Source organism: Astatotilapia calliptera, chromosome 5, assembly GCF_964374335.1.
Source record: "Astatotilapia calliptera chromosome 5, fAstCal68.1, whole genome shotgun sequence".
In the NCBI taxonomy this organism is placed as follows: Eukaryota; Metazoa; Chordata; class Actinopteri; order Cichliformes; family Cichlidae; genus Astatotilapia; species Astatotilapia calliptera.
The window spans coordinates 34426485-34451271 of NC_137426.1; the positions used below are offsets into that span (position 1 = coordinate 34426485).

At 42.6% G+C, this 24787-nt stretch overlaps 2 protein-coding genes and 1 long non-coding RNA gene across 7 annotated transcripts in view; 2 read left to right on the forward strand and 1 right to left on the reverse strand.

The window, feature by feature from the left end:
* The window catches only part of cdk18 (cyclin dependent kinase 18), a 75267-nt gene that overhangs the window by 22351 nt on the left and 28129 nt on the right, over positions 1–24787 (forward strand). For 4 of the 5 annotated variants that reach the window (XM_026169019.2, XM_026169018.2, XM_080302145.1 and 1 more), the window contains 2 exons: positions 12801–12936; positions 22975–23111. In XM_026169019.2, coding sequence (XP_026024804.1) covers positions 12819–12936; positions 22975–23111 — 255 coding nt within the window. In that variant the 5' untranslated portion in view covers positions 12801–12818. Of the gene's footprint in view, positions 1–12355; positions 12600–12800; positions 12937–22974; positions 23112–24787 lie in introns of those variants that run through there. The other variant, XM_026169017.2, reaches the window with a different exon arrangement.
* On the forward strand, positions 1611–7984 carry LOC113031237 (uncharacterized). The gene has a single exon (XM_080301244.1). The coding sequence runs from the start codon at positions 1611–1613 to the stop codon at positions 7437–7439; it is 5829 nt and encodes a 1942-aa protein (XP_080157370.1). The 3' UTR covers positions 7440–7984.
* LOC113023000 (uncharacterized) lies at positions 11223–13194 on the reverse strand. The gene is made up of 4 exons (XR_003272483.2): positions 13076–13194; positions 11683–11857; positions 11463–11607; positions 11223–11379 (listed from the first exon to the last, which is right to left on the reverse strand). It is a non-coding gene; the product is annotated as an uncharacterized LOC113023000 (long non-coding RNA).

Genomic DNA, 24787 nt, shown 5'->3' on the forward strand with positions numbered 1-24787 from the left:
CAGCAGGAAGTGGACAGTGCAAAAGTTATGACGCAAAAATTAGAATACAATAAGAATAAATACAGTACACAGCTGTACAGAATAGAATAAAATAATATACTATATACAGTAGAATAAAATAGAATAAAAATATACAATAAGATAAAAATAGAATACGAATGCTATATACAACTGAGTAAAAATACAACGATGCCAGAAAGGCTCTACACATCCGACTGCTCCCCTACCCATCTCTCAAACACCATCATAAAGTTCGCGGATGACACCACAGTGGTTGGACTCATCTCAAGGGGGGATGAGTCGGACTACAGAGATGAGGTCAACAGACTGACTGAGTGGTGTTCAGTTAACAACCTCCAACTGAACACCACGAAAACTAAAGAACTTATCTTGGACTTCAGGAAGGGCAGAGCAGACCCGGCCCCACTTTACATTCACGGGAGCTGTGTGGAGAGGGTACACTCCATGAGGTTTCTGGGCGTGCAGATATCTGATGACCTCTCCTGGACTGCAAATACTACAGCGGTGGTTAAAAAGGCCCAGCAGCGTCTCCACTTTCTGAGAGTGCTCAGGAGGAACAACCTGGAGGAAAGGCTGCTGGTGACATTTTACAGAGCCACCATAGAGAGCATCCTAACGTACGGCATAACAACATGGTATGCAGGGTGCTCAGCTGCAGACAGGAAAGTACTGCAGAGGGTCATCAACACAGCCCAGAAGATCACTGGCTGCTCTCTGCCCAGCCTGGAGGTCACTGCAAACTCTCGGTACCTCAGCAGAGCTGGCAATATCATCAAGGAACACTCTCACCCCAGCAACCAACTGTTTGAACTATTACCGTCACGCCGACGGTACAGGTCACATAAAACCAGGACAAACAGATTCAGGGATAGCTTCTTTCCCAGAGCTATCACCGTAGTAAATAAGCACAAAAACAATTGAACCTATTCCATACCGTCACTGTCATTATATTATGCTGCTATTCATACTGTCATTATATTAATTGTTATGCCCTTGAGTCAAAAGTCAGCGGTTGGTGTGTGTGCTGATTGAGCCACATAAGCAGAGTGATAAATAAGCTCAGAGTGAGACATCATTTCCACAAGAGATCTTTGTATCCTATGTGCGGAAATGGAGCGAGGGAGCGTCCTGTTCACTAACCTATCTTTGATGTACCCTTTCGCTTATGATGTCGTGAAAAAGTGCTCCGGCAGTTATTAAATAGGGACTAGTTCATGTTCACGCTAAGAGTGCTCTACACGTTCGCACCTCGGAAAACGTTCGTCTTTGTGAGTATTGACATGTGTAGAGACAGTCGTTATGTGTGTTTACATGGAGCGAACTGTATGCTGATGTAATGTACATGTTAAGCTAGGCTAATCGGCAAGTTGTTATTAAGATGTGTGTCAACCAGCGATTCATTTTCATTTTTTCTCATGTTCTAGTTACATAAAAACAAGAAAGTCAAGCCTTGTGTGGAAGACCTCTTCTATTTGTTCGCTAGCTGTCTAACCTCACAGGGTCACGTGTCGTGAGGGCATCATAGTAAAAAGACGAAGGAAAAGACGCCTACTCAGCGGGTTCAAACATACAGAGCTACTTTAAGCAACATGAGTCTACGCTCAGGAAGAAATTACCTAAAAGACTACGCTGCTGAAGAGCTAGACGAAGCAGCCGGTGGTGAACAGCAACCAGACGTTGCCACTCAACCAGCTACAACGCAGCAACGGTCTCAACCATTCGACACCAAGTCGCAGCAATCCAGAACCTCGACAAGGCGTTCTCAACGGACATCCTCATCAACAGCTTCTGCAGCTGCAAGGGCCTACGCCAAAGCTCAAGCGGCACGAGCTCAACTGGCCTTCGCTGAAAAGGAAGCTAATGCAATGAAACAGAGAGCTGAACTGGATGCTCATCTACATGTCCTCCAGTGCCAAAAAGCAATAGCCGCAGCTGAAGCAGAGGCCTCAGCCTATGAAGAAGCAGAGATTCAGAGCGGGGAGCTCTACGGAGAACTTTGTGAGGAAGCTGAGCCCATCAGTACAGTGCACCGCACTAATGAATATGTTCAACAACAATGTGAGTTACTCTACCCAGACACTCAGCACGACTCAGCACAGCCTCCTAAAGGAAATTGCAATGAAGTAGATGCACAAGACAGTACACAAATAACTAATCCTTTTATAACCAACACTCAGACGAAAACACCACCTGTAAATAGAGAAAGGAAACAGGAGCAAACAGTGAACACTGGTGTAGTCGACACGTACTGGTCCAACTCCACAAAGCACACCCCCAACCTTAACAACTGTGTACCTGAATCAAGTGAAATGCAACAGTTTGCAAAATACCTAATTCGCAAAGAACTAGTCAGCACAGGTCTTTTGCAATTTGATGACAAACCTGAAAACTATTGGGCATGGAAAACCTCATTCATCAGCGCAACCAAAGACCTAAATTTGTCTCCAAGAGAGGAATTAGACTTGCTAACAAAATGGTTGGGTCCAACATCATCCGAACAGGCTAAGCGCATTCGTGCTGTACACACCCTCAATCCTGCTGCAGGTGCGAAGATGGTCTGGCAACGCCTTGAAGAGTGCTACGGCTCACCTGAGGCTATTGAGGACGCACTCTTAAAAAAGGTAGAGGACTTTCCCAAACTAACAAATAAAGACAATGTTAAGCTGCAGGAACTTAGTGACATCTTATTGGAGCTACAGTGTGCTAAACAAGATGGTGCACTCCCAGGACTTGCTTACCTGGACACAGCTAGAGGAGTCAGGCAAATAGTGGAAAAACTTCCCTTCAACCTACAGGAAAAGTGGACAACTGTAGGAACACAGTACAAGGAGACTCATAGTGTGTCATTTCCTCCTTTCTCAGTTTTCACACAATTTGTCCAGCGGCAAGCGAAAATGAGGAATGACCCAAGCTTTGCTATGTCCAAGGCCAACACCCATGTCCCTTCTCCCACAGAAAAACTGAGGTCATATAGTCGCAAACCTACTGTGTCAGCACACAAAATGGACATTACGGCAGAGTCGGACCAGAATAATCTCAGTCCAAAGAAAATGGAGGAACCGGATCGCCAGTGCCCAATCCACAAAAAACCACATCCACTCAAAAAGTGTAAGCTCTTTAGAGACAAAACTATTGAAGAAAGACAAGCCTATCTCAAAGAGCACCACATATGCTACAGATGCTGTGGGTCTGTCCAACACATTGCAAAAAACTGTAAAGCAGTGGTTAAGTGTATCGAGTGTGACAGCCTTAAACACTTATCTGCAATGCATCCTGGTCCTACTCCTGCCCCTAAGAGTACTACACCAGGAAACAACGACAATGAAGAGCAAATCGAGAGCTCACCTTCAGTCGAGTCGAAGTGCACAGAGGTATGTGGCCAAGGTGATAGCCCACGTTCATGTTCTAAGATCAGTTTGGTCAAAGTGTATCCCGCAGGCCAAAAAGAGAGAGCTATAAAAATGTATGCAGTAATAGATGATCAGTCCAACAGGTCACTGGTTAAGTCAGAGTTTTTCAGCCTTTTCAAAATCAATGCCAAACCCACTCCATACACCTTAAAGACTTGCTCTGGCAGAGAACAAACCTCAGGTAGGAGAGCCGTAAACTTCTTCCTCGAGTCTTTGGATGGAGAAGTCAACATCCAGCTACCCCCTTTAATTGAATGTGACTCTGTGCCGGACAATAGATCTGAAATACCCTCTCCAGAGATTGCCCAGCATCACCCACATCTTCTTCCAGTGACAGATAACATCCCACCTGTCGACCACCACGCCCCAATCCTTTTACTCCTTGGAAGGGACGTCATCAGGGTCCATAAGGTACGTGAGCAAATCAACGGACCCAATGATGCACCATACGCCCAAAGGCTAGACCTGGGTTGGGTTATTGTGGGGGAGGTGTGTCTAGGAAAAGTGCACAGTCAGTCAGAGGTCAATGTCTATAAAACACACACCTTAGATAATGGACGTGCATCCTATTTTGAGCCTTGCCCAAACACAATTCACATTAAAGAGAATTATGGGGTCACTATGAATGCAACCTGCATCACAGACGATTTGGGACACTCTGTGTTTGTTAGATCTGAGGGTGATAACAAACAAGCCATGTCTATCGACGACAGAGCATTCCTGACAATAATGGACAGTGAAGTTTATCAAAACCAAGAGAACAGCTGGGTTGCACCTTTACCCTTTCGCTCACAGAGAAGGAGGCTCCCTGACAACCGAGAACAAGCCCTAAAACGCCTCTGCTCTCTCCGAAAGACTTTGGAAAAGAGACCAGAAATGAAAGATCACTACATCCAATTCATGCAGAAAATGTTGGATAACGACCAAGCCGAGCCTGCCCCTCCTCTGCCACTAAATAAAGAACATTGGTATCTGCCCACGTTTGGGGTATACCACCCACAGAAGCCACAACAAATACGAGTCGTGTTTGATTCAAGTGCAGAATGTGACGGAATTTCGCTCAATCAAGTGCTTCTTGGCGGACCTGATTTGAACAACTCCCTATTGGGAGTGCTGTTGCGCTTCCGCAAAGAGCCCATAGCCCTGACAGCCGATGTGCAGCAAATGTTTTACTGCTTCGTTGTGCGCGAAGACCACAGAGATTATTTGCGTTATCTGTGGTATGAGGACAATGACATTACAAAGAGCATAGTTGAGTTTAGAATGAAGGTCCACGTGTTTGGAAACAGCCCGTCACCCGCTGTTGCCATCTACTGCATGAGACAGGCAGCACAGCAGGGAGAACGAGAACACGGATCTGATGCAAGACAGTTTGTTGAGCGTCAGTTTTATGTTGACGATGGTCTCACATCAGTCGCCACGCCAGAGGAAGCAATCAACCTGCTCACAAGAACGCAAAACATGTTGGCAGAGTCTAACTTGCGCCTCCACAAGGTGGCATCAAACTGCAGTCAAGTCATGGAAGCTTTCCCTGTTGAGGATCGTGCAAAGGACCTGAAAGATTTAGACCTAGGAGTAGACCCTCTTCCAGTTCAGAGAAGCTTGGGACTCTGTTGGAACCTACAATCTGACAGCTTCACTTACCAGGTGTCAAATGAGAGCAAACCATTCACACGGAGGGGAGTATTGTCGACAGTTAATAGCCTCTATGACCCTTTGGGATTTGCTGCTCCCATAATAATGCAGGGCAAAGCATTACTCAGGGAACTGTCATCTGATGGAAAAGACTGGGACATACTCTTACCCCCTGAGAAACAGGAGAGGTGGGACTTATGGAAAGACTCTTTGCAAGCCCTTGAGAACCTCCAAATACCAAGGTGCTACAGCCCAGGTACGTTAAGCACAACGAAAGTGAAAGAACTTTGCATTTTCTGTGATGCCTCCACTGTCGCTATAGGTGCAGTAGTCTATCTGCGTACAGTTGACAGTGAAGGACAGTGTCATACTGGGTTTGTGATGGGGAAGTCTAAACTCGCACCCCGCCCCGCACACACTGTACCACGCCTGGAACTATGTGCTGCTGTGCTCGCAGTGGAAATGTTTGAGCTCATCAGAGACGAGTTAGACATTAAAGTAGACAATGTGACTTTTTACACAGACAGTAGGATTGTGTTGGGGTACATACACAACACCTCCAGACGATTCTACATGTATGTTGCCAACAGGGTTACGCGCATTAGAGCATCCACCCATCCGAGTCAATGGCATTATGTACCAAGTGAGTTAAATCCAGCTGACCAGGCCACTCGGTTCATTCCAGCAGCAGACCTGCAGAACAGTACCTGGTTCTCAGGTCCACCCTTTCTGTACTCTGACCCACACACAGAACCACACACTGGTCCTTTCACGCTCATCGAACCTGAAAAAGACAGAGAGATACATCCGGAAATAAAAGTAATGAAAACTACTGTAGCAGAGCCACAGTTGGGTTCTGACCGTTTCAAAAAGTACTCAAACTGGATCACTCTTTGCAGAGTCATAGCCAGACTCATTCATGTAGTTACATCCTTTGCACAAAAGACAAGTGGGCGAAGGGGATGGAAAGGTTTCAGTGAGACACCGAGCGTCCAAGAACTCACCCGAGCCCAAGTAGTCATCATTCGAGCTGTCCAACAAGAAGCTTACAAAGGGACGCTTGAAAACATTAAAGAAGGAAGGAAGGTCAGTGGCATGTTTGATACACTCAAAAAGCTCGATCCTGTGGTGGACAAAGACAATCTCTTGCGAGTTGGTGGACGTCTTTCCGCCGCCGATCTCACAGAAAACGAAAAGCATCCTCTGATTATCCCATCTACCAGCCACATCGCTATGCTAATTGTAACTCACTATCATGAACGAGTGGCTCATCAAGGAAGACACATAACTGAAGGAGCTATCCGTGGTGCTGGGTACTGGATAATTGGAGGGAAGCGGCTTGTGTCATCTGTCATTCATCGGTGTGTCACATGTCGCAAGTTGCGAGGCAAAATGCAGATCCAGAAAATGGCAGACTTGCCTGCAGACCGAGTCACCCCTGAACCACCCTTTACCACTGTAGGCCTAGATGTATTTGGGCCATGGACTATTGTGACGCGTCGTACAAGAGGTGGTTGTTCCCAGAACAAACGTTGGGCTGTGTTATTCACATGCATGTCAACTAGGGCTGTGCATATCGAACTGATAGAGACTATGTCTGCTGATAGTTTTATCAATGCACTAAGAAGGCTCTTCTCTATTCGGGGCCCGGCCAAGTTTCTGCGCTCGGACAGAGGCACGAATTTTGTGGGCGCTTGTAAGGAATTAGACCTAAACTCAGGAAACAAAGCAGTAGGAAAGTACCTGCAAGAGAGAGGGTGTGTTTGGACTTTCAATCCCCCTCATGCGTCTCATATGGGAGGCTCGTGGGAGCGCCTTATAGGCGTTGCCAGGCGCATTCTGGATGCAATGTTGTTACGAACTGAACAAACACGTCTTACTCATGAAGTGTTGTGCACCTTCATGGCCGAGGTGATGGCAATTATTAATGCAAGGCCTCTTGTTCCCATATCCACCGACCCTGACAGTCCTGCAGTACTCACTCCAGCAGTGCTACTAACGCAGAAGATGAGTGCTGTGTCCGCCCCACTTGGGAACTTCTCATCAGGGCAGATGTTTGGCAAACAATGGAAACATGTTCAACTCCTCGCTGACACTTTTTGGAAAAGGTGGAAGGGAGAGTATTTATCCACCTTACAAGGTCGTGCAAAATGGACAGAGACTAGACCTAATGTCAAAATAGGAGATGTGGTCCTGCTAAAGGATCCCCAAGCCAGCAGGAACGAATGGCCCATGGGACTAATAGTAAAAACATTCCCCAGCAGCGACAAGAAGGTCCGAAAAGTGGAAGTGCGGACTGTAAAAGATGGGACTGTTAAAATGTTTCTCAGACCAGTTTCAGAGATTGTTGTTTTGCTTGCAGAGACTGAATGAATATTCTTCAATGCTAGATGATGTTTGAATATGTTGTATTGATGTTTATTGTGATATAATGTGTGTATATCAAGCGGGGAGTGTTATGCCCTTGAGTCAAAAGTCAGCGGTTGGTGTGTGTGCTGATTGAGCCACATAAGCAGAGTGATAAATAAGCTCAGAGTGAGACATCATTTCCACAAGAGATCTTTGTATCCTATGTGCGGAAATGGAGCGAGGGAGCGTCCTGTTCACTAACCTATCTTTGATGTACCCTTTCGCTTATGATGTCGTGAAAAAGTGCTCCGGCAGTTATTAAATAGGGACTAGTTCATGTTCACGCTAAGAGTGCTCTACACGTTCGCACCTCGGAAAACGTTCGTCTTTGTGAGTATTGACATGTGTAGAGACAGTCGTTATGTGTGTTTACATGGAGCGAACTGTATGCTGATGTAATGTACATGTTAAGCTAGGCTAATCGGCAAGTTGTTATTAAGATGTGTGTCAACCAGCGATTCATTTTCATTTTTTCTCATGTTCTAGTTACATAAAAACAAGAAAGTCAAGCCTTGTGTGGAAGACCTCTTCTATTTGTTCGCTAGCTGTCTAACCTCACAGGGTCACGTGTCGTGAGGGCAGCATATTAATGCTGCTATCCTGTATATATTGTACATACTATTGTTTGAGTACTTACGATTGTTTTTTTTGTACTTTTTATATTTTACATTTATATTTATTATTGAAACTTGCACCAAGGTAGTGGCACTCCAATTTCGTTGTACTCTGTACAATGACAATAAAGGCTATTCTATTCTAAATACAGCTGGATGTTTTAATTCCCTGTTTCCTGCTTTTCTTCTACTAAATAGATGTTCAAATTGAGCACATTCAGAAGAATTTGAATTTAACTTGAAATAAAGTTTGTACTCCCCTGTACAAAGTGATTTATTTTGTTATATATTAATATATGTCGCACAGTTTCCTCCAACAATGTGCTTTTTACAACCTGCACTTTTTCAATGCAAGTTAATCTTCTACTTCAACTTTTTCCAGAGTTTGTCAAAATGTTTGTACGTTGCCACTGCAAAAGTCACCAGATGCAGATGAAGTGGCGATGACTCCATCGCAAAACCTTCAAATGAAGGATTTTGAGTGCAGTAGGCTTTCCTTTTACTTTTGTTCTGCACCTTTTCCCTGGATGTGTTGTTGGGCCCGGGTATAACGGTTATGTCTATACACTAACGCTACTCTGTAAATAAAAGTGATTACAGAATTGTATTGTAGAGCAATACAATACTGTGCACTGAGAAATGATGCTAAAAACATGTACAGCAGGCTATATTGTGCCAGGGATGGATCCTGACCACATCATTGTGCTAACCATCTGAGGTCTAAACCATGATGAGTGCCAACCCCAACCCTAAACAATATTTTTGCGAAGGCAAAACTAAGTTTTTGGGAATATTTTTCTTTTCTTTTAGATAGTGTGATCGTTTAATATGTTCCTTAATTACCAGAGACTTGGAGAGCAATTGAATAAAAGCAAAAAGGGACATATTCTGATTCACTAAGGGGGACAGAGCTGTCAAAGATGATGACATAAACCTCGGGGGTTAAGACTCAGGAGTGAGAACAGGTTGCACTGTACATTAAAATCCGTATATTCAAATATTTGGTAGTGGGCTGGAAGATTGCACCTGCTACTGGCAGAGTTCTTAAAAATAGAGAATACTGTTATGGGCTCAAAATGTGGTCATAAATATTTTGTACTTGTAAATCGGTTTTGTACTTGTAAAAAAGATTTGTATGTGTAAAAAAAATTTGTGCGTGTGTAAAAAAGATTTGTATGTGTAAAAAAGATTTGTGCGTGCGTAAAAAAGATTTGTATGTGTAAAAAAGATTTGTGTGTGTGTAAAAAAATTTGTGTGTGGACTTAGCCAAAAACCCCTGCAAGTTACAACTAAGAATTTTGACCCTATTTTTCTTCCTTTCATCTGATTGGTCGATGTCATGTCAATCACAAATGTAACAATCCAATCAGAGAACAGATGGGTTTGGCTGTCGGAGGGGCGCTTTTTTGAACTGCAGGTCCTTGAAGGGTAATCTCTATATAAATATCCGATAGCAGCTAGGTCCCCTAACTTTCAGTAGCTGTTGAAAGGAAAAAGTTGTGGTATGTCAGTGGTTAGAAATACCATTATTACTTTAGGATTAGTGTAACACAAAGTCAGGGCTGACCCGGGACCATTGCTGTGAGTCACAGTGCGCAGCATAAAAGTCCTTTCACATCGGACGCAGGATGTGCTGCTAATGCTAATTGCTAACTAAAAGCAAAGGATCCAGAATTTGTTGCTGGCTGCTGGGCTCTGTGGGTTTTTGCAGCAGCTCTACCTGTACTAGATGCACCTGCTCCTTGTCGTTTTTATCTCTGACTTTATGTGAACTACAAGAGTTTGTGGGTTCTCTTGCTAGTTCTTCAAATGTTCAATAAAAACATGTATGCTAGTTCATAACGAAGAAAGCTTTGTAATGAAGACTGTCATTTCCAAAACACTGCCCCCCCCCCCGCGTCCGCAGCGCTGTTGAAAAGGCTGTGGAAGTCCCTGTATTAAACACGTAGTCCTGTGACACAAAAATCACCAAACTCGGACGACCACAGACTGTTTTCCTTCGTGGTGATGAAGGAAAACGCTGGGTTGGCATGTAAAAGGGCATTTATTCCCTTCAAAGACCTGCAGTTCAAAAAAAGCGCCCCTCCGACAGCCAAACCCATCTGTTCTCTGGTTGGATTGTTACATTTGTGATTGACATGACATTGACCAATCAGATGAAAGGAAGAAAAATAGGGTCAAAATTCGTAGTTGTAACTTGCAGGGTTTTTTTGGCTAAGTCCACACACAAATCTTTTTTACACACACACACAAATCTTTTTTACACACACACAAATCTTTTTTACGCACACACAAATCTTTTTTACACATACAAATCTTTTTTACACACACACACACAAATCTTTTTTACACACACACACACAAATCTTTTTTACGCACGCACAAATCTTTTTTACACATACAAATCTTTTTTACAAGTACAAAACCGATTTACAAGTACAAAATATTTATGACCACATTTTGAGCCCATATACTGTCTCCTAACCCTCTTAAGACTTCTGCATCACCAACAACCTCAAACCTGGCTCCAAACCCTAACCTTGACCCTTTTCTGTCATGGGCCGTGGTGCGCGGGCACGAAAAGATCCAGGCGCAGACTCCGCGCTAACAGAAAAAACACTTTATTGTAACAACGAAAGGCGACCCGGGGAAACTAGGGAGCAAAACAAGAAACTAAAAACCCGGGGAAACAATGACACGAGGAAGCCTGTTCAGAGTCTGTTCAGTGACAGGTTGCTTCTCCCCAAGACAAGAACTAACAGACTTAAAAACTCCTTTGTCCCACACGCCATCAAACTGTTTAACTCCTCTCTGGAGGGGAGAGGGAGGGGAAACAGGAGGACAAAGGAGGGGGGAACAACTAAGCTGTAGTGCCTCTTCACCTCACTGTACAATACCTTGTGCAATACTTTTTGTAAATAGTCAACAGTGCAATAGACTCAATACTTGAAATGTGCAATTCACTTGTATTTTTATTTTTTATTCCTATTTATTCTATTTATCCCCTTTGTATATTTTATTTATATTTGTCTCTGTATTTATATGTGTGTGTGTGTGTGTGTGTGTGTGTGTGTGTGTGTGTGTGTGTGTGTATGTATGTATGTATATATATATATATATATATATATATATATATATATAAAACAATTCTGTAACTGTAACTTCGGTCGTTGCTGTGCTTTTTGGAAGTCGAATTTCCCAGAGGAACCCACCCGAGGGATTAATAAAGTTCTATCTTATCTCTTATCTTATCTTATCTTATCTTAAGCCGGGATCGGGACGGTGGGAGGCTGCAATAGAAAGGGGAGATGATTACTAGGGAGCCGGGAAGTGGGGAAAACACATCTGGACTGAGTTAGAGTAGGGGGCTTACGATAGAACGGGACCGTGGGAGCTCGGGAGGGAAGTGTGGCAGTCGTGGGGGCAGGAAGTCCGTGGGAATGGCGAATGGGCCAGGTGAGCACCGCGAGATCCAGTTGAGCCGGAGGACAGGCAGGTAGCAGACGCCGAGTAGAAACCTGGACAAAAGTAGGCAGGTTAAACACAGTTCCAATCCAGAAGAGAATGCACGCTTTTCGTGGAAGTCTGGTTACCACTGTGGGGGTGACTAACGGACTGGCGTGGAGCATCCGTCAGCGCCGGGTTAAGCAGATCTCTGTGTAGTCACCGTGATGGAGAGCAGGTGTGCTGGTGATGGCCCAGCCCGGGGGTGTGGCTACCCGAGCATCACGCATTCCACAGACACAGGACCACGGACCATGACATTTTCTAGGAAAATGTAAATAGTTTTTGAAATGTTTCAGTTATATATTCACACACGGTTAACGTAATCACAGATGACAACTTCCTTTACATTATCCCTTACATTATATATGCCTTACAGGGATATATAATGGACAAGCACAGTATTTTACTTGGTGCATTCATACATTTTTTTCACATTTTCTTGACTGGGCTAGGCGGCCGTCTGACCTGCACTGTGTACAGACGCACGTTCTCTTAGTACCTACGAAGATTTCTCTGAGATAGCAATACTCTTATGAGCGAAGGCTCAGTACTGGTTGTATTTGAACCCACCACACACATCTCTTAGCTTTTTGCAGTAATGAGCAAAAACACATATACACATATGCTATATGTGGAAATCTTAGATAGTAAAGAAATGGTGGCGACCCTACGATACCAGTCTGTGCAACACACAGACCACAGGAAAGGAGGAGGATCAAAAAAACAAGACCAACAAAGTAAAAACTAACTGCTAGGGCAGGATTTGGCTGTGTAACCTACTGAGAGAGGGAGTATATTGATCAGCTGCTTTCCCGCTGCTTTCTGCCTCATTATCAGACAACACACATGACTTTATTTGGTCAAGCTGCACATGAAGATCAGAGCTGTACAACATGCCCTGCAGCCTGTGCCATGTAGACGGTGTACCAAGGAGGATTAACACTTAGTTACTTGTATTGATGCTGTCCTCTTTACATCGATCATTCTCTTTGCCTGGATGGAGGTATGTGTTTACTGCCAATTTTTAGTTAGCAAGGTCATGCAAAAGCCCCCTAACACAAAAAGAACAAAGGAAAAAATCTCACCCAGTGCACTCATTCTAAATAGTTTGCATTCAAAATGACTGACTACCGAGTGTAGTGTGCATGGCTTTATTACACCTTGAAAGTTTTTGTGAAATCTCTCTCTGCTTGTCTTCTCCTAGAGTCAACTACTCAGCATCATGAACAAGATGAAGAACTTTAAGAGACGTTTCTCTTTGTCGGTTCCTCGGACTGAGACGATTGAAGAAAATGAGTTCACTGAGCAGATCAACCAGCTCAACATACGGCACACTCAGGGTAAGAACACCTTTCCCCCTCAAATCACCAGCATTGTCTGAGATTACTACAATTATCTGTTCAATTTTGAAATTTCACAGATTATGAAAACCATTGCGGTTGCAAACATTTTAACAGCAAATAACTCTTCAAAACTCACTACGATGGTCGATTTGTCGTAACATCCACTGCTAAGCCACATAGTGTCATATGATGTGGAATTGAGCACCCAAAGGACGAGTTGTGGGACAGAGTTCATAAAGAAAAAGACAAACATTTATTCAGGTGTACCAGAGAAGTCCAAATGGCAACTGATAAGCAAAGTCCGTAAGTCCAAACCAAGAGAGGAAGGACTGATAATCAACAGAGAACTGAGGGGAGACCGAGGGTATAAATATACAGTAGGCAATCAGGGAGAGTGACGAAACACAGATGCAAATAACCAATAATTAAGAAAAAGACAAGGGAAGTAAACTTAAATATACAAACATCATTTAGTTGCTTCACTAAACAACTTTCTATGCATTGTTTTGATTTAACAGCCAATTCAAAGATGTCCACTCTCATCAACAACCTTTGGCACCAAAACAACAAACAAAAATCCACACGTCAACAACTAGGTGCTGAATGCAGTGGAGCATTTAGCATCTGCAGCTAGAGAGAAGACCAGAGCAGAGTTGGTGGAATTGATCACTTTACTGTTAGAACAGGTAGCTGGTGGAACATTTAGGAGCTTGAAAAGCCAGATATTTCTGCCGTTCTAGATTTAAAGAAAAAATAGTGCATATCTGACTTAAGGTTGTAAGGTGAGCACGAGCTTTAAATGGAAGATGTTGTTCTTTAACTGTTGAATGTTTGATTTCTCAGAGTATTCAGAGGCCGAACGAGCTTTTAAAAACAATAAAGCACTGGGTAATTAAAAGCATTCAAATCCATTCACATTCCCAACCCATGAGCTCTTCTACCTCTTTGCATCTTTGGTCTCCATGTGAGCATGAATGGCTTGTGTCTAATAATAGAGCACAAACTGCAACACCGCTCTGGGTTTTAATACAAAAGCCTTCCTTCCTTCCGTGTCTGTAGCAGACCCTCACAGATTAACTGGGGGTTTTCCGGCTATGACTGGTACCACCACCAAGTTGGAGCCAGAGGATCAGCAGGCTTCAAAGGGGAATAAGGGTTATAGTGGGATAAATTGGGGTAGATAATACCAGGAAGCTGAATACACTCACAAGTAGATCCTTGAGTGCCTGTGCTTGATTATGTAAACCACGTCTGATACTGAGAGATGGAATAACAGTGCAGAGTCTATAAAATGCATCTGATTTAAACTTTCATCACAATTTCCAACCATTTGTTCCCGGGTTCAATTCAATTTTATTTGCACAGCACCTACTGCTACGGTGCTATTTTGACGATTCAGTATTATTATGACGTGTTATTATAAGATACCTTAGGCGTCCGTGTGTACTACCACATAAGTAATCAAAATGAGGCATCTAAAGTGCTTGCTTCCTATGAAAATATTACATTTGAATGAGGATGTTATTCAGCTGTCTAACGGAGTAGCAGCTGGCTATGTAGTCTTACCCCCCCAGAGTCCATCAGTCTGCATTACTGTCTGCTACTGAAGGTCAGGAGAGAGGTAAGCAGACAAACCCAGCTACCTCCTGATATTTACAGTCCACTCGTAGCTCTTACTGATCATTTCTCTTTTTTGTTTTGCTCTGTTCCATCTGAAGCATGTAGGATTTTATCATGTCCCATAGTGTAGCAGACTTGAATAAAAAACATCTCGGATATAAGCATCACATGGAAAAATCATGTGATGCCTTAACATTTTATTGTTGCTGTATGCCAACTTCATAATTTGTGTGGTGATGGAAAAAGTTTGGTCGGCATCAGCAAACATGGTTTTTGGGGTTTTTTAAATTCAACCCAGAATTGTTTCTCGTGCAGCAAAATAAGTAGACTACCATACTACGTCAAAGGTTTGGACACACCTTCACATTTTTCTTCTGTTTCTTCTTTATTTTCATTACTATTTACATTGTAGATTCTCACTGAAGTGAAACTATGAATGAAAAGATACAGAATTATGTAGTAAACAAAGTGTGAAATAACTCAAAACATGTTTTAGATTTTAGATTCTTTAAAACAGCCACCCTTAGCTTTGATTCCTGCTTTGGACACTCTCGGCATTCTCTCGATGAACTTCATGAGGTCGTCACCTGAAATGGTTTCCAACAGTCTTGAAGGAGTTCCCAGAGATGCTGAGCACTTGTTGGTCCTTTAGCCTTCACTCTGTGGTCCATCTCATCCCAAACCATCTTGATTGGAGGTCAGCCTCCATATGTCAGGTGACTGTGGAGGACAGGCCATCTGGTGCAGCACTCCATCGCTCTCCTTCTTAGTCTTCCATTCAGTGTGCCTTCAGTTTTGAATAAATCCCCAACAGTGTCAGCAGCAAAGCACTCCACACCATCACACCTCCTCCACCATGCTTCTGGGATCCATGCATGTGGAGACCATCCGTTCACCTATTCTGCGTCGCACAAAGACACAGTGGGTGGAAACAAAGATCTCAACTTTGGACTCATTCAATTCAATTCAATTCAATTTTATTTATATAGCGCCAAATCACAACATAAGTCGCCTCAAGGCGCTTCATAGATACAGAGAAAAACCCAACAATCATATGACCCCCTATGAGCAAGCACTTTGACAAGAGTGGGAAGGAAAAACTCCCTTTTAACAGGAAGAAACCTCCGGCAGAACCAGGCTCAGGGAGGGGCGGGGCCATCTGCTGCGACCGGTTGGGGTGAGAGAAGGAAGACAGGATAAAAGACGTGCTGTGGAAGAGAGACAGAGGTTAATAACAGATATGATTCAATGCAGAGAGGTCTGTTAATACATAGTGAGTGAGAAAGGTGACTGGAAAGGAAAAACTCAATGCATCATGGGAATCCCCCGGCAGCCTATGTCTATTGCAGCATAACTAAGGGAGGATTCAGGGTCACCTGGTCCAGCCCTAACTATATGCTTTAGCAAAAAGGAAAGTTTTAAGCCTAATCTTGAAAGTAGAGATAGTGTCTGTCTCCGGAATCCAAACTGGAAGCTGGTTCCACAGAAGAGGGGCCTGAAAACTGAAGGCTCTGCCTCCCATTCTACTTTTAAATACTCTAGGAACAACAAGTAGGCCTGCAGAGCAAGAGCGAAGTGCTCTAATAGGGTGATATGGTACTACAAGCTCATTAAGATAAGATGGGACCTGATTATTTAAGACCTTGTATGTGAGGAGCAGGATTTTGAATTCAATTCTGGACTTAACAGGAAGCCAATGAAGGGAAGCCAAAACAGGAGAAATCTGCTCTCTCTTTCTAGTCCCTGTCAGGACTCTTGCTGCAGCATTTTGGATTAGCTGAAGGCTTTTCAGTGAGTTTTTTGGACATCCTGATAATAATGAATTACAGTAGTCCAGCCTGGAAGTAATAAATGCATGAACTAGTTTTTCAGCGTCACTCTGAGACAGGATATTTCTAACTTTAGAGATGTTGCGCAAATGGAAGAACGCAGTCTTACATATTTGTTTAATATGTGCATTGAAGGACATGTCCTGGTCAAAAATGACTCCAAGGTTCCTCACAGCATTACTGGAGGCCAAGGTAATGCCATCCAGAGTAAGAATCTGGTTAGATACCATATTTCTAAGCTTTCCAGGGCCGAGTACAATAACCTCAGTTTTATCTGAATTAAGAAGCAGAAAGTTAGCGGCCATCCAGGTCTTTATGTCTTTAAGACATTCCTGCAGTTTAACTAATTGGTGTGTGTTATCTGGCTTCATGGACAGATAGAGCTGGGTGTCATCTGCATAGCAGTGAAAATGTGTGCTATGTCTTCTAATGATGCTGCCTAAGGGAAGCATGTATATTGTAAACAGAATTGGTCCTAGCACTGAACCCTGTGGAACTCCATAATTAACCTCAGTGTGTGAAGACGACTCTCCATTTACATGAACAAATTGGAGTCTATTAGATAGATATGATACAAACCACTGCAGCGCAGTACCTGTAATACCTACAGCATGTTCTAATCGCTCTAATAGGATATTATGGTCAACAGTATCGAATGCTGCATTAAGGTCTAGCAGGACAAGCACAGAGATGAGTCCACTGTCAGAGGCCATAAGAAGATCATTTGTAACCTTCACTAAAGCTGTTTCTGTGCTGTGCTGAGCTCTGAAACCTGACTGAAACTCTTCAAATAAACCATTCCTCTGCAGATGATCTGTTAGCTGTTTGACAACTACTCTTTCAAGGATGTTTGATATAAAGGAAGGTTGGAGATTGGCCTATAATTAGCTAAGACTGCTGGGTCTAGAGATGGCTTTTTGAGTAAAGGTTTAACTACAGCTAGCTTGAAGGCCTGTGGTACATAGCTGATTATTAGAGACAGATTGATCATATTTAAGATCGAAGAATTAATTAATGGCAGGACTTCTTTGAGCAGTTTTGTAGGAATGGGGTCTAAAAGACACGTTGATGGCTTGGAGGAAGTAATTATTGAAGTTAACTCAGAAAGATCAATTAGAGAAAAAGAGTCTAACTTAACATCAATGGTACTAAGAGTAGCTGTAGATAATATTACATCTGTGGGATGATTACTGGTAATTTTTTCTCTAATGATAAAAATTTTATTTGTGAAGGAAGAAGTTCATGAAGTCATTACTAGTTGACGTTAAAGGGATTGTTGGCTCAACAGAGCTCTGACTTTTTGTCAGCCTGGCTACAGAGCTGAAGAGAAACCTGGGGTTGTTCTTATTTTCTTCAATCAGTGATGAATAGTAAGATGTTCTTGCTTTGCGGAGGGCTTTCTTATAAAGCAGCAAACTATTTCTCCAGGCTAAATGATGATCCTCTAAATTTGTGACACGCCATTTCCTCTCCAGATTACGAGTCATCTGCTTTAGGGTACGCGTTTGAGAATTATACCACGGAGTCAGGTACTTCTGATTAGAGACCTTAGTTTTCACAGGAGCTACAGTATCCAGAGTCGTACGTAGTGAGGAGGTGAAATTATTAACAAGATAATCGACCTCTGTTGGGGTAGCGTTCAGATAGCTGCTCTGCTCTATGTTGGTACAGGGCATTGAAGATGATAACAGTGGGTGGATTATATTCTTAAACTTAGTTACAGCGCTTTCAGAAAGACATCTACTGTGATAAAGTCTACTCTCCACCGCTGTGTAATCAATTATTGTAAATGTTATCAGGAAATGATCAGACAGGAGAGGGTTTTCAGGAAACACTGTTAAATGTTCAGTTTCTATGCCATATGTTAAAACAAGATCTAGAGTGTGATTAAAGTGGTGGGTGGGTTCTTTTACATTTTGAGAGAAGCCAATTGAGTCTAATAACAGATTAAATGCCATGTTGAGGCTGTCATTTTTAGCATCTACATGGATGTTAAAATCACCCTCAATAATTATTTTATCTGAGCTCAGAACTAAATTAGATATAAAGTCTGAGAAATCAGAGAGAAACTCTGTGTAAGGCCCAGGTGGACGATAGATGATAACAAGTAAGACTGGTTTCTGAGTTTTACAGCTGGGGTGGACAATGTTAAGCATCAGGCTTTCAAATGAATTAAAAGTCTGTCTTGGTCTTTCATTAATTAATAGGCTGGTGTGAAAAATTGCTGCCACACCGCCCCCTCGGCCTGTGCTTCGAGATGTCTGGTAGTTAGAATGACTCGGGGGTGTTGATTCATTTAAACTAACATAATAATCCTGCTGCAACCAGGTTTCTGTAAGGCAGAGTAAATCAATTTGTTGATCAATTATTAAGTCATGTACTAACAGAGACTTGGAGGAGAGAGACCTAATATTTAATAATCCACATTTCACTGTGTTACTCTTTGGTTCAGATGTGGATACTGTATTGTTCTTTCTTTGTAATTGTTTATGTTTAAGTTGTTTGTTGCTGGTTTTTAGTTTGTTTTTTGTCTGTTTGGGAGTTGACACAGTCTCTGTGGAGATGGGTTTTTGGGGGGTAGCAGGAGGAGAGAAGCTGCAGAGAGGCGTGTAAGACTGCAACTCTGCTTCCTGGTCCCAACTCTGGATAGTCATATTTTGGGGGGTTTAATAAATTTGTCCATATTTCTAGAAATGAGAGCTGCTCCATCCAAAGTGGGATGGATGCCGTCTCTCCTAACAAGACCAGGTTTCCTCCAGAAGGTTTGCCAATTATCTATGAAGCCCACATCGTTTCTGGGACACCACTCAGACAGCCAGCAATTTAAGGAGAACATGCGGCTAAACATGTCACTCCTGGTCTGATTGGGGAGGGGACCAGAGAAAACTACAGAGTCTGACATTGTTTTGGCAAAGTTGCACACCGATTCAATATTGATTTTAGTGACCTCCGATTGGCGTAACCGGGTGTCATTACTGCCGACGTGAATTATGATTTTACTGAATTTACGTTTACCCTTAGCCAGCAGTTTTAAATTTCCTTCAATGTCGCCTGCTCTGGCCCCTGGAAGACAATTGACTATGGTTGCCGGTGTCTCTAGCTTCACATGTCTGAGAACAGAATCACCAATTACCAGAGTTTGACCCCCGGCGGGTGTGTCGCCGAGTGGGGAAAAACGGTTAGACACATGAACGGGTTGGTGGTGTACCTGGGGCTTCTGTTTAGGACTATGCTTCCTCCTCACCGTGACCCAGCCGCCCTCTTTCCCCAGCTGCTTGGGGTCTGCCGGGGAACAGCTAGCGGGGCCTACGCTATCTTCGGCTGCACCAGCTACAGGGGGCTGGCTAGCTATGGGTGAATGAAGGGTGCGAAGCTGAGTCTCCAATTCAGTAATCCTGGCCTCCAGAGCTGCAAATATGCTACATTTGTTACAGATATCATTACTGCTAAAGGAGGCCGAGGAGTAACTAAACATCTGACACAATGAGCAAGAAAGTGCAGGAGGGACAGGTGAAGTAGCCATGGTGCTAACGAGTCGGCTACGAGCTAAGCTAAGCTAGCGAAACAGTACAGAGACAGTGAGTGAATACTTTGGCTATAACTTACAGTAGGTAGTGAGTACACAGAAAGTGTGCTTCGGATGAAGCACGTGAAGATTATACTATGAAAAAGAATGTATTTAAAAGTTGTTAATTAAATTGCTAAGCAAATAAGCTACTCAGAAACACCACTGTGTTTGAGCAGGAACAGGAAGTGATACTCTACCGCAGAGCGAGCAAACACCAAGTGACAGCGCCACACACATGCATTCTTCAGACCAAAGCACAGATTTCCACTGGTCTAATGCCCACTCCTTGTGTTTCTTGGCCCAAACAAATCTCTTCTCCTTGTTGCTTTTCCTTAGTAGTGGTTTCTTAGCAGCTATTTGACTATAAAGGCCTGATTCACAGTCTCCTTTTGAACAGTTGATGTAGAGATGTGTCTGCTACTGGAACTCGGTGTGGCATTTTTCTGGACTCTAACCTGAGCTGCTGTTAACTTGTGTTAACTTTTTGAGGCTGGTGACTTGGATGAATTTATCCTCAGCAGCAGAGCTGACTCTTGGTCTTCCTTTCCTGGGGCGGTCCTCATGTGACCCCGTTTCCTCGTAGCACTTGGAGACGCATTCAAAGTTTTAGAAAATTTCCAGACTGACCTGGCAGTAATGACGGACTGTCATTTCTCTTTATTCATTTCTCTGATTGGTTCTTTCCATAATATAAATTGTAACAGTTGACAATGCACACCTGTGAAGGGAGAACCATTTCAGGTGACTACATCATGAAGCTCATCGAGAGAAGGCCAACGGTTTGGAGCACTGTCAACGAAGCAAAGGGTGGCTACTTTCAGGAATCTAAAATATAATACATATTTAGAGTTATTGATCATTTTTTTCTTTGCCACATATATCTTGCTTCATATATTTGATGACTGTATCTATAAAGAAAACCCATTAAATGAAAAGGTGTGTCCAAACTTTTGACTGGCAGTGTATAAGTGGTCAAATAATTCATGCAAACATGAGCTGGCGTGTCTATTTTTAAAATACAATCAATTACATGAATAACTGAATGATTTTACAGACGTGTGGCAACAGGACTGAAAACACCTGATGAAAAATTACTTATACATATAGACCTATACTACAGCGCTGTAATAGTGAAACACAATAGTGCAGGACAGTGTAGTATATGTTGCATAATATATGTTGTTTTGGTAAATTGTCTCTATCATTGTAGTAATACGATGGTACTTTGTCATAAAGATGTCAATAAAGGCTCAACTTATAAGATCCCACTATCCATACTATAATAGTTTTAATGTAGTGTATCCTGTCAAATCATTGGTTTCTATTACATGTTTGTTTGTTTTTAAAAACATTGCAGCATCAAACAGAGACGATTACAATCCCTGATCACGGAGTACAATCAGCTCATCAGCGTAACCTATAGATTCATGCACACATGAACAAAAACACACACTTTCAGTGCTGTTTTCTGTCATTATAAAATTATTATATTACATTGCAGGAATATTTTTTTGTTTGCATGAAACTACGTGAGAGTGATTTTGTTTTAATGGATAATTTAAAGCCGCTTTGCTGAATATGCTTTTGTATAAGTGTGATATTTAAATGTCAAGTGTTTTCCCTTAAGGAGCTATACCAGATCAGAAATTCATCTCAGTCAATTGTCTGTGCAGACGACGTGCAACACTGATGAAAAGCAAATAATCTAACATGTCCAAGTCAGTACTGAAGGTATTTCTTTCCCCGCTCATTTGTTCCTATTTCAGCCTCTCACTATGAGCACAGTTTGAGATGGAAATGCTACAAAAACATCATGCTGCGTACCATATTGGATTGTCCTTTTTCTAACAAGATTTCTAGCAGGCATCCATCCATATTTCACAGCAATGTGACACTTTGTTAGCGCGTGTTCATATCAGTGTCACCTTCACCGACCCTAATTAGCATCAAGAGATCAAAGGAGTGCTGTAGCTGTGATATTCAAATGACCAGCAAACAGGTTGTCATTTCATCCCCCCGGCCCATTTAGACAGTCACTGAATACAACGCATAGCATGGCTTGTTAAAAGCCTCTCTGCGGTGCTGTTAAAACGTTGCATCAAACCCAACCAGGCATGCTCAAATCTGAGCACCTGCCTCTAGTTTTGCGTTATCTTTTTATATGTGTATGCATATATGAATGAGCTGGGTGTGTGTAGGCAGGTTGAGAAAGGCCATAGTTACACAGTAAATGTTTAGCATGTATGCATATAAATGTGAGTGTGTGCTGTGCGGAAGCTAGGAAGAAACCTACTGTCTGAGACCTCCTCCTTAACACGAGACCTGCTTCCCTTGTTAAGCAGTATCTCCATGGAAACAGGGGCGCTTTGTATTTTAATGCACATACACATGCCTGGAGGCTGCAGATGAGATGAAGCTTATGGACAGTGAGGAGCTACTACCCCTGTGCTGGCACAGCTGTCAGTCAAATCAGGTCAACATTCAAACTTTAAGTCTCATCAAAATGGTTGTAAAAAATAAAGTCACACACACAAATGGAAGACGAAATATCCATAAAATCGAATACTCTTTTGTTCCATCCTGTAAACATGCCGTTTAGTTGGGCATTTAAAAAAAACGTCCTTATTTCATTTAAAGTTTAAATGCTTATGCATTTAAAGTACATAAGCAGAGTTTTAAACATAAAAGGAGAAGGCAGTTTTCTTGGGAAAAACACAGATTTGTGCACACATGGATATCAGGGTCAGATGTACAGCTTTGAAGTCGGACTTAATTACATGGGTTGGGGATGGATGTTTTCCCTTGATATTGAAAGTCAGCTGTAGTTGTGTGATTAAAGGACCACGACTGCAGAGAAACCCAAACTGAATTACTGCTTAAACTCAATGAATGCCGACGCTTTACAGGAGCTAAGGTGCCAGTCACTGACTGTTCTGTCAACGTATCCCACTGAGATCTTAAGCTGTTCTCAGAGTTTTCGGTGGCCCACCACCGTTGATTATATTTCCCCTCTGTCAGGCCTGACTCCAGACAGACTGGGTCCTCCATCTCATGATGTCAGCCCAGTGAGCCCTGAACCAACCACTCCAGGAGCTCAGTCTCCATCCCACCTCCACTACCACAGCAAGGCCCAGCACAGACGCTTCTCCATGGAGGTAAGTAAAAACTCAAATTGCAGTATTACAGTACAGTAAATAAACCAGTGCAGTGGAATTATAAGACGTGCGTGCGTGCGTGCGTGCGTGCGTGTGTGTGTGTGTGTGTGTGTGTGTGTGTGTGTGTGTGTGTGTGTGTGTGTGCGCGCGCCACATCAATCTCCTGCATGTTTGTATTATCTGTTGTTTTCTCCTTACTACACTGATACAAATCATTGTACCATTTGCCTATATGTGTCACAGCATGCAAAAACCATGCTACAGTCCAAAATTGAATTTTTAATTTTTTTAATGAATCATAAAACTTCAAAGCCTGTGGATTAACATGCAAAAACAGATTGGTTTAATTTTCTATGAATTTGTTGCTTAAACGTGTTACACTGTGTCTGTTCTGTGAATTATTGTGGTTTAGCAATGATGCATAAATAGTAATCTATAAATCATCACTTACAGCATGTTTGTAAATGATTAAACGTCCAATAAAAACTCGACCAGGGTTACAAGAAACTGTTAATCAATCATAAACCACACAGTGTTTGGACATTAGCTGGAAAAATGTGCTGCCACGTGACTGTAGAGTGGACAACCAGATGATCTGGCAGAGACAATATATACATTGAGTCACAGAAGACAGGAAGAAGAGGAAGTCATAGAAAAGGAGATGAGAGCAGGGCAGACAATCACAACAGAAGGAGACAAAAACAGAAAGTAAAATTATCAAAGGTCCAAAACACAGCAACATGAAGATGAGATGTGAAGACTGACACTAAAAAAGATGTCAGACAAAGAGACAGAAAGGACGAAGGCACTGAAGGAGAGACAAGACGGAAGGAGATGAAAGGGAAGCACTAATAACAATGCAGTCAAAGCAGGGACCATGGAGTGAATCACATTAATTCCATCAGGAAGTTTTACTGAAAGGTGAAACTATAAAGATTAAAACTGATAACTTCGTCATCAGAAGGACCCAGCAGAGGTAGTTTGGGTATCTGACAACAACCAGGAGGAAGACCCAGGGAAGACCCATTACAAGCTGGAGAGATCGTATCTGTCGACACTATGAGCTGGTTAAGGTGGCTGGGATGTTGGAAGTCTGGGCTTCTCTGCTCAGACTGTTGCCTCCACGAACTTAACCCAGACAAGGGACGACTGGAAACTGATCGCTAGAATAACAAAGAAACTCATGTGAACTGAAATCCATCATGTCTAGAAAAAGAAATCTGGATGATAACAGAATGGCAAATGTTCCTTCTTATGTGCAGAGGTAATGAATTGTTCTGAAGGATTTTACAGCTTCTTTTAAAACCTTCATCTGTCATTTGAGAACTGAACAAAAGAAACTGAGAAAACTCTTAATACTTAGAGTATTTGAGGATATCTAAGTGTTGTAGAGCAGCGGTCTCCAACCTTTTTTGCGCCACGGACCAGTTTATGCGGACATTATTTTCACGGGCCGGCCTTTAAGGTGTCGCGGATAAATACAACAAAATAAAACTAGTACTGGTACCGAAAAAAATAAGATTTATTCATAACACACGTGAAAAACCCAGGAAAACCGAGGTAACGATAAAAACGATAACAAAATAACGCTGAAAACCAATTAAAAACCCTGAAAACCATACATTTCACACCTGAGCCTCAACTCTCGTGGCCCGGTACCAAACGACTCACGGACC